This window comes from Cyprinodon tularosa, unplaced genomic scaffold (genome assembly GCF_016077235.1).
Source record: "Cyprinodon tularosa strain WSP-4 unplaced genomic scaffold, ASM1607723v1 ctg666, whole genome shotgun sequence".
Lineage (NCBI taxonomy): Eukaryota > Metazoa > Chordata > Actinopteri > Cyprinodontiformes > Cyprinodontidae > Cyprinodon > Cyprinodon tularosa.
The window spans coordinates 567471-578336 of NW_024039414.1; the positions used below are offsets into that span (position 1 = coordinate 567471).

General features: G+C 40.7%; 1 protein-coding gene across 1 annotated transcript; it reads right to left on the reverse strand.

Moving 5' to 3' along the window:
* Positions 1-7612: 7612 nt before the first annotated feature.
* LOC119771352 (tripartite motif-containing protein 16-like) lies at positions 7613-10536 on the reverse strand. Its single transcript, XM_038267220.1, has 2 exons — positions 9346-10536; positions 7613-8354 (listed from the first exon to the last, which is right to left on the reverse strand). The coding sequence occupies exons 1-2, from the start codon at positions 10516-10518 to the stop codon at positions 7893-7895; spliced, it is 1635 nt and encodes a 544-aa protein (XP_038123148.1). The 5' UTR covers positions 10519-10536; the 3' UTR covers positions 7613-7892.
* Positions 10537-10866: the final 330 nt, after the last annotated feature.

A 10866-nucleotide genomic window follows, 5' to 3' on the forward strand; every position in this document is an offset into this window, starting at 1 on the left:
ATACTTACACACACGCACATACACACACTAAATTCTCCCAGCTAATTCTGTATCTTTTAAATATTTAATAAGTGCTTTAATTATCTTATCTGATTGATGCTTCCCTAATAAATCTGCCATCTTTACTGAACTCCCCATTACCCTTTCCAGTTCTTTCCTCACTTTTATATATTTGCTACAATAGATCAACACATGTTCTACTCCTTCGATTTCTCCACAATAACAACAATTACCCGTTGGATGTTTCCCTATTATTTTTAGACCTGCATTTAAACTGGTATGCCCAATCCTTAAGCTATTTATCCATATTTCCTCTCTTCTACTCATTATACTGTTATATCTTATGCTAATATCTTTATGTATTTTATATAAATGTCTTCCTTTTTTTCTAAATTCCATCTTTTCTGCCATACCTTATTTATTTTATCTTTAATAATAGGATGAGGATCTTCTTCATTTTCCTGTTTTAATTCACATAGCAGCGCATTAGCGCCACCATCTGGACTGGAGCGAAAAGAGTAAACAACAGAGCCCTGATTCTAATAGGTTTATTTTGTGGTATATTTATAAAGAAATTGTTTCAATTGTGGCTAATTTCCAAGTTCATAGATCTATCTATCTATCTATCTATCTATCTATCTATCTATCTATCTATCTATCTATCTATCTATCTATCTATCTATCTATCTATCTATCTATCTATCTATCTATCTATCTATCTATCTATCTATCTATCTATCTATCTATCTATCTATCTATCTATCTATCTATCTATCTATCTATCTATCTATCTATCTATCTATATATCTATCTATATATATATATATATATATATATATATATATATATATATATATATATATATATAGTGGCTACAGCAGATTCCAGGTAAAACATCAGAGGTCTCTGTCCAGAAGAGCGCAGTCCTAGGAACAGCTAAGATACTGCGCAGAACCCTCAAACTCCCAGGCCTCTGGTAGAGGACCCGAGCTTGAGGATGACACATACCACCCCACGAGGGGTGAGAAAACAGTTTTTATATATATATATATATATATATATATATATATATATATATATATATATATATATATATATATATATATATATATATATATATATATATATACATCTGGACTTCCATCTTGCAGGTCCCTGAGTGAAGCTCTAGTATCAGCTCACGCAGTCCAATGGATCTCCCCATAAAGCTCAGCAGACCGTCTCTCTAACCAGCAGTCTACAGACTGACCAACTTCCTCTATCTCCACTCCACCACAACTTTCAGGCCTGGAGGGGAAACAGCCCTGCTCTTTGCTCCTGTTCATGCATATCTATCAAAATTCAGCGCTATGTTTCCTGCCGAGGTCTGAGATTGAAACAGAGTATAAATTTAGAAGATTTCTTAACAAATCATTGTTAGGGAAGATATTTTTATTATTTTAAATAAGAAGAATACTAATTGTATTGATCTTTAGAGGGTTTATATATTTTTCTGTAACAATGTCTCTTTTCTTCTTTTTCATGTTCTCTGTATCCTGGCATTTTTGTTCATCAATCACAATTAGATTCTTAGTTCATTCTGGTATTCTCTGTGCATTTTTTAAATTGCTATTCTCTATCAAATGCCTTATCTGTGATTCTCTCTGCTCCTTTTATTTATTATTCCTTCAATCTGCATTATTTGTCTTAAAGGAATAGTACACCCAAAACATGATTAGCCTTCATTTTCTACTCACCCCCATGCTGAACAAAACTCTGGAGTACTTTTTTGATATCTCAAATGCATCTGGAGATCTGGGAGGCTTCTTGCTGTCTGCTGACATTCAAATAATGGAGGTCTATGGCGCCCGAGACAGAAAGGTCCACAAAAGTCCACAAAAACTTGTCAATATTCCTCCATACTGCTCGTCCAATGTAATCCAAGTGTCCTGAGTGGGTAGCATCCAGAATTTACTCGAAACGAAGTCATTTAGAATGTTTTTAGAGCATAAACAGTAGTGTATAGGATTTCCTAATAGCGCCCCCATGCGCGCTCACGATTCTACGGAAGCCGGCAGACCAAACCAGCGCATTCAGCTCGGCAAAGAACTCATGCTCTTCCTCAACACTGAAGTCCTCAGACATTCTTCTTTCGTTGTTTCTTTCTTTGCACAGGTAAACAGCACATTTCTTCTTCTACGCTTGCATTATCGGCAGACCAGACGCTGAATGCGCACCTTCTTCCGGTTTGGTCTGCCGGCTTCCGTAGAATCGTGAGCGCGCATGGGGGCGCTATTAGGAAATCCTATACACTACTGTTTATGCTCTAAAAACATTCTAAATGACTTCGTTTCGAGTAAATTCTGGATGCTACCCACTCAGGACACTTGGATTACATTGAACGAGCAGTATGGAGGAATATTGACACGTTTTTGTGGACTTTTATGGACCTTTCTGTCTCGGGCGCCATGGACCTCCATTATTTGAATGTCAGCAGACAGCAAGAAGCCTCCCAGATCTCCAGATGCATTTGAGATATCAAAAAAGTACTCCAGAGTGTTGTTCAGCATGGGGGTGAGTAGAAAATGAAGGCTAATCATGTTTTGGGTGTACTATTCCTTTAAGGTGTTTCTCATTTTCACATTCTCTCTATGTCTTTTCTTCAAATCTCCCACTGTGTGAAAAAACTTTAAAAAGTTGTAAAGTCATTATCACTCATCTTGGGCTCAATCCTCACTGCTGAAGGCAGAGGTCTGTTTTTTTTTTTTTATCTATTTAAAATTGTAGGGAAGTCATCTTTAAATGTCAAATCATGCTGGCTTAAACATGTATATAAATGTACTCTTAATCAGACCATATTGTCCCAAAAGTTAGAAAATTTACATTTTTTTTTAAATCCTGTCTTCAAATCTTAAAATTCCTTTGTTTATGCAGCCAGTTAGTCATACGTCAGCCTGTACACCTAAGTTCGGCCAATCATATATCAACGTCATCTGTCAATCAATTTTTTCAGTCATAGCATCTTGATTCATACGTCGGGCACTGCTTGGGAGAATTCGGAAAAGCAACGGTTGGAACAGTCGTTTCCCTACGACTTTAACGTGTCAAGGCCAAGAAAATAGTAGTGAAAAAGAAAAAAATGCTGATTGCAATCAAAAAGTTAGCCTGTTTCGCTTTAGGTAACATTGCAGTATGGACTTGTGCACATTGTGTTCATCCAAACAGGAAAGATGAGAAATGTTTTCACTTTAGATTTTTCATTAACATTTAATTATTCAAACCTAAGTCCCTTTTCCAGCAAAAGTCCCAAGATTTCATTGACCCAGCCTAAAGGAATCCTTGGGGAATTCTGATGCTGCGGCCTCCACAGAAAGGTTATTGACAACTGTATTTAGATCAACCTTATGACGTATGGGGAAGTTGACAAGAAAACTGCACCAAAGTATTATTTTCTTTTATTATTACAGTAAACAGCTAAACTCATGTCAAATATCAAGACCAAAAGCTGAAAAACTTTCATGATAACACCTTATCACAATAAGAAAATAAATCAAAAAGCATACAATTAATATAGAGGAACCCGGACAGGATACCTTGACAGTCAAATCGTAAGCAAATATTTAGAGAAGTAAAAGCTGGCGATGGGCGTGCACATGGGTGAAGAGAACTACTGGAAGCTTTTGGAAAACTGCTTGTTAACTGTGGTCTCTTGTCTTGCAAAGCTTTCTGCATGAAACATTGAAACATGGAAACTAATAAGTTAATTCCTCAGTATGGAAAGTTTACATGAAAAGCCTGTGTTAAGGAAAATGTATATTATTTTTATGTACCAGGAAAAAGGAAACAGCTTTGTTTGATCATGAGATGGTACTCCATTGAAAATTTTTTTTCAGAATTTTGGTGAAACATTTCATACTAAAAAGGTCAAACATTTATGGTAAAAAATCTTGCATTTTATATTCTGGTGCTAAAGGCTTCATATTCACTTTCTGGCGCCCCAAAGAAATCACTAATAGTATCAGTAATAGAACCTGTCCATGATGAGCAAGCATGAAGCGACAGTGGGAAGAAACCTCCGGCAGAACCAGGCTCAACATGGCGGTCTTCTGCCAGACCGGTTGAAATGAGATCGGAACACAGTAAGAGTCAGAGAGGAATGAACCTCTGATGAAGTTTTAGCTACGATGGTGGAGGAGGGGCTGGAGGTTGGTTGAAACGGGGTCATCCGAATGAAGTCACACGGCACAACCACCGCCTGCGTACCAGGTAGCAGACGAGTTGTGGATCGGAGGCCTTTTAAAGGAATAGTACACCCAAAACATGATTAGCCTTCATTTTCTACTCACCCCCATGCTGAACAACACTCTGGAGTACTTTTTTGATATCTCAAATGCATCTGGAGATCTGGGAGGCTTCTTGCTGTCTGCTGACATTCAAATAATGGAGGTCTATGGCGCCCGAGGCAGAAAGGTCCATAAAAGTCCACAAAAAACGTGTCAATATTCCTCCATACTGCTCGTCCAATGTATTCCAAGTGTCCTGAGTGGGTAGCATCCAGAATTTACTCGAAACAAAGTCATTTAGAATGTTTTTAGAGCATAAACAGTAGTGTATAGGATTTCCTGAAAGCGCGTTCACGAGTCTACGGAAACCGCGGCAGACCAAACCAGATGAAAGTGCGCATTCAGCTCGGCAAAGAACTCAAGCTCTTCCTCAACACTGAAGTCCTCAGACATTTTTCTTCCGTTGTTTCTTTCTTTGCACAGGTAAACAGCACATTTCTTCTTCTACGCTTGCATTATTGGCAGAGCAGACGCTGAATGCGCACTTTCATCTGGTTTGGTCTGCCGCGGTTTCCGTAGACTCGTGAACGCGCTTTTAGGAAATCCTATACACTACTGTTTATGCTCTAAAAACATTCTAAATGACTTCGTTTCGAGTAAATTATGGAGGCTACCCACTCAGAACACTTGGAATACATTGGACGAGCAGTATGGAGGAATATTGACAAGTTTTTGTGGACTTTTATGGACCTTTCTGCCTCGGGCACCATAGACCTCCATTATTTGAATGTCAGCAGACAGCAAGAAGCCTCCCAGATCTCCAGATGCATTTGAGATATCAAAAAAGTACTCCAGAGTGTTGTTCAGCATGGGGGTGAGTAGAAAATGAAGGCTAATCATGTTTTGGGTGTACTATTCCTTTAAGATGAACTTTGGATCCTGATTGGCTTTCGTGGAGGTGTGGTTCAAAGCTGATTGGCTGTGTCATAGGCGGATGAAGGCGAGTAATCAGTTTATTCAGTTGAACTTCCACCCATGATCCATTTTTTAAAACTATTTCCTTACCATTCATATTAAAACAAGGGACTATTATTTCTGGATAAAAAAAAAACAAAGTAAAGTATATTTTAGGAGTTCAAATGAAAGTGAAACTACAATTGGTAATCGTTTGGCACACATAACAGTACCTGAACAAAAGAACAAAAAACCACCTGATGTAAATCAGATAGGAGGTGAGTTAGGTGGTTTTTAATCTTGTGTTACAGGTGCTTTCCCATCCTGACTGGAACTGTAATGGAAAATGGAAAAACATAACCCCAGTTCTAAGGTTCACACTGGCTCACTGTCTTTTAGAGAATATAGACTTTAAAATTGTTCTGCTAGTCTATAAACCATTATTTAGGATGTTTTTAACTGAATATTAGTGTGTGAGATATGGATTTTAGTCCGTGTGGCAGGCACTCCGTTTACCTTTAAGTGTAAGCTTTAAAACACTACCTTGTAGTTAGAAACATAAGAATATTTGCTTAGTCGCAGTGTCACTAGAGAAGTAGATGGAGGTCGAGCGTTAACACCCCGATTTAGTGGAGGAGAATTTCATTCCCTGACAGACGTGTCTCCTTGGCTCTACGGTAAATCTAGCTTTGTCAGACTTTATCCAAACAAGCCAGCTATCCTGAGTGTTAGGAATCCAGTTTTTGTGGTCTGTTTGTGTGTTTAATTTTCTCCACCACCAGGAGGTGCCCTGTCTTCGTTGGGCCTCCCTGCACACCTGCGGCTCATTGGGCCATTATCTGGAGGAGTATATGAGCAGTGGGCTGTCACTACCTCGACGCCAGACTGTTTGCCAGTTTTGGGTACTCTAGCCAAGCTGAGATTAGCTGAGTCTAACCTAGCCGTTAGACTCGTTGTTTCTCTGAGACTTATGTACTTTTGTCTTTGTTTCTTCGGCAGGAAGACTTCCTGTTTAACTGGATACCTGGTCCTTCACTCCCTGGAAGGAAAAGCTGAGTTCACACTGAGCAGGGGAAAACCTCCAAATGATCCGTTCAAGTTCCCATCGGAAATCCGAGTGACAGTCCGCTCCATTACTCCTCCGGTTCCAACGTTTGTCTACCTGTCCGCCCTCCAACGTGTTCAGACTGGATTCAAGGACTAACAAGGCCCCCTCAAACTTGCCGTTCACCAGCTCACTGAGTTCCAGATCCAACCCCTGTACTCTACCTCAATAAACCGGTTAAACTTTTCCCGTGTTCTCTGAGTGGTATCTCTGCATGTGGGTCAGATTTGTCAAACCGATCATGACACTGAGCTATTTTCTGTATTTTTGCTGCTATATGATTAGGCTGCTGGATGACACAGGGACCACTTTTCATCATTCTGCTTCATTATCTCTTTTCTCGCATTGTGCTGTATTTATTAGTTCAGCCTCTGTCCTGGAGAGAAATATCAGCTCTTCTGTTGCTATCAACATCTTTATTTATTGATGTAGGACCTTGGCCTTACTTTTAATGTAGTCCTGTTCTTCTGCCTGTGACTAAGTGGATGTGCTCTCTTTCATCCTCTGACATGAGAGCTGACTAAGAGCACATCTGCCTGGCTGTATGTTTCCTGGACAGGGCCACCTGTGGAACTGGTTTATAGTTACCTTTTGTATCTCTAATTCTTTTTCTATGTCTGCCTCTTACTCCTTGAACCCCATTTGGCCTCGGCAGATGGCCGCCCACAGTGAGCCTGTTTCTGCTGGACGTTTCCTTCTGTTAAAAACGAGTTTTTCCTCTCCACAGTCACTATATTGGTGCTCGATGGGAAAGGTTGCTGAAGAGCCAAATGACAAAATGCAAGCGAAAATCACTGCTGTAAGCTCATCCTGGAGAAGCATCTCTTGCAAGTCAATGAGTGTAAAGAATAAACTGGTTTCCCATAAAAGAAACTGTAAATCAATCTGACTGTATTGTCTCTGTAAAGTATCTTGAGATGACGTGTTGTGAATTGACACTATATAAATTAACTGAATTGAACCAAATTTAAGAATTGTCTGACAAAGTAGGTTCAAGGACTGGATCAGCCTCATAAAAAATTTATTAAAGAATGTAACAGTTAAGGCAAATAAATAACATCCTTTATAGATAGGAAGCCATACAAAAATAACATATCTTCAGTTTTAGTATTAAGTTAATCTGATGTCACCAGGCAAGAACTAATGGCAAGAACTAAATCAGTGTTCATGGCATGAAAAATAATGGTTTGAACTATTATCGCTTCATAATATATATCACTGACAGGATCTGTACACATCAAACTCATTAAGCTAGACAGTTTAAAGGTTATTATAACTGGTAATGGATTGGTTATGGGGGTATGAAAAAGATCACTCACTTATGACATAATTTCCATAAACATGAACAAGCATCCAAAAACATCACAACAGCTTCATAGACATAAACATTCCTCCCATAATGCTTTATATTTAACTATTCTATCAACAAAACAACAAACATGATAAAAGTACACAGCTGATCCTGACCAGTGTGGAAGTGATAACAATAACCTCTAAGCTGAAATGATGGAAAAGACCTGGAATAAAGTAACTGGAAATTAATGCAAATTCTTTATAACTGGACCTCAGGTTTAGCCTAACTGTTTTAGTTTAACAAACTCAGCAGAGTCTCCGTCATCAGAAAGCCAAACTCCAGCATATAGAGGCTGAGTGAATGTGGTCTGGACTCTATGGAGGAGAGTCATGGTTCCAGAGACGCTGTAGAAAGACAGAATACCTGCTCTGTGATCCAGATACACTCCTATTCTGGAGGAAACTGGACCTGATACTGGAGTTTTAACACTGTTGTGCCAAAAAGTGTAGGATCCTTCCTCACATTGTAAAGCCCAGGACTTGTTGTTGAATCCAAAAACACAATCCTGGGACGTTCCTTTTCTGCTGATGTTCTTGTATGCAACTGCAACATAAACTGCTTCCCCGATCCACTCCACCTCCCAGTAACAACGTCCAGTCAGACGGTTTCTACTCAGTACTTGCCACCATCGAGCAAATCTGTCTGGATGATCTGGATAGAACTGTAGCTGCTCCATTAAAGGTGGGGTATATGATCCTGGATAAACGGTTCCTGCCAGCTACATTTTTGAAAATACACACCTTCAGCCCACCCCACGAAACCACGCCTCCAAATTACATGAACGCGCCTGCTGTCAGTCGAGAATGTTCGGATGTTCCCGAGAACGAGAACGAAACAGGCCGAGACCTCGCGAGTGCACGTGACTCGGGATGAGGCGAGAAGCTCATGTCTATTACTAGCTAACCACAACATAACAGGCTAACTTCCATGATGGCGTCGTCTTCTCCTAGTACGGTAAGAGTGTTGAACAATTCAATATGGTCGTAAACAAGTTGTCACGGTTGTCATTTCAAGAAGTATTGATTAGGGTGACCAAACGTCCGTATTTCCCGGGACATATCCGTATTTCACGTCCTGTCCCGGGCGTCCCGGGTTTTTTTTAGAAAGTGAGGAAATGTCCTGATTTCACTGCGCACGACGCTCCGTGTGACGTAATCCCTGAGCCGCGTGCGGGCAGCCCTGTTCTTAATCAGAGGCTCTGTTCAAAAACCTGGGCTGCATCCTCCAAGGACGCGGTCTACCTAGACTGGACCCTTCGAAGTCCTTGAAAATAAGGAGACCAGAAGAGTTCTGTCTGTAAATTCGAACAGGTCCTCCCTTCAGCGGGTTTTACCGGCGTATGCTCTGTTGCTTAGCAACCGTGTAAGTTGACACACAAAGCAGGAAAAGAATGAATGGGGGGTGTCACGAGTCTGTGAACGCGCAGGGGGGAGGGGTGGGGAGAGCTCAGAGCTGACGGTTGATGGGCGTGCCAGAAACCAGTAGAAGTAGGGATGATAGTTACTTCTATTGGTTTGCGTTTTCCTCTGACTACGCCCTCTACACTGGACTAAAAGATTTCGTTTTTTTTCCAAACATTCTATCTCAGTTGGCGCAATGGGCTGGTGAGGAGGTTTTCAATCAGTATGGTAAAAACATGCTCCAGAAAACATCACATACCCCACCTTTAATGTTACTTTTCTGTTCTTCTTAGATAGCAAGATATACCTGTTTGCTGTGTTTGGATCCAAAGTGATATCTTTGGAATATCCTAAAAACTCAGCTCTGGTCCAAAGTTCTGACAGTAAAATACCAAGTCCAGTGACCTTCAGTGAGATCTTTTTCCATGTGTCTCTTAGCATCTCCTGTGGTCCCTCTGATGCATCTTTAATTGGCCATAAATGGATGCTGGATGAGTGTGTAGACTCACTGAGTGCTGACAGTGAGGGGTAGTTCTGGAGAAACTGGGTGTGATCCTCTGTGATTGAGAGCTTCTCCAGCTCAGCATCTTTCCTCTTCAGCTCAGTGATCTCCTGCTCCAGCTTCTTCTGAAGCTCTTTGACTCGACTCACTTCAGTTTCCTGCTGGGATCTGATCTGCTGCTTTACATCAGAGCTTCTTTTCTGGATGAGACGGATCACTGAACCAAGGATCTTCTCACTGTCCTCCACTGCTTTATCGGCAGAGGCATTGATGGCCTCCACCTCCTGTTGAAGCAGCTTCACATCTTTCTCCTGGTCCTGGATTCTCTGCTGGATTTGTTGTCGTCTCTCCTGGAGCTCCTTCTGCTTCTCAGTCCTTTCTGCTGCAGCTGGGACTGTTTCATGGCCTTTATGTTCATCCATTGAGCAGAGATAACAGATACACTGCTGATCAGTACGACAGAAGATCTTCATCACCTCATCATGACGAGAGCAGATGTTCTCCTGAAGAGTTTTAGAGGGAGTAACCAGCTTGTGCTTCTTTAATGGCGGAGCATCATAATGAGGTTGGAGATGATCCTCACAGTAGGAAGCAGGACAGAATAAACAGGACTTCACAGCTTTCCTTTTCCTCCCAGTGCAGACGTCACAGGCCACATCTTCAGGTCCAGCATAGCAGTGATCAGCTGGAGCAGAGTTCCTTAGACTCTCCACTAAAGCCGATAATGTGATATTTTTTTTCAGAACAGGCCTTTGCCTCCAAGTTTTCCTGCACTGTGGGCAGCTGTGGATCCTCCTCTGATCTTCTTGTCTCCAAGAGACTTTGATACAGTTCATACAGTAGCTGTGTCCACAGGGAATAGTCACAGGTTCCTTCAGTAGATCCAAACAGATGGAACAAGAGAGGTTACCTTGGTCCAGCAGATCTCCTCTCGGCTCCATTTCAGCTCTTAGTTGGACTTCCTTCTACATACAAGCAAATTGTTTTTGGCTCGGCTTTAAAAAGCAGGTTTGTTTGGTCTTTGGTTCCACCCATTATTATGTATGCAAACAAAGAGGGAGGGAACAAGGAAGCAATATGAATGGTGTCTGCCTGTTTTATAGTTTTATTTATAGAATTTTCTCCCCTGAATAAGTTCTGTGTCATATATCTTCCACCAGGTGAAGCTTCAATACCTCTTTACTCCTTATTATGGCTTTCTACAGAAACTGTTACTAAAGGATGATCAGATAAATCATTTTTATTGTTTATTTTCATAACTTTAAGCTGGATGAGATGTATCTGCTGTC

What these genes read in the sequence shown, in the direction of transcription:
- LOC119771352 (XM_038267220.1), bottom strand. Translation starts at nt 10,518, where the DNA reads ATGGAGCCGAGAGGAGATCTGCTGGACCAAGGTAACCTCTCTTGTTCC. An exon ending in AGAAGAACAGAAAAGTAACA is followed by an intron (nt 8,355 to 9,345) that starts TTAAAGGTGGGG and finishes TATACCCCACCT; the next exon opens with TTAATGGAGCAGCTACAGTT.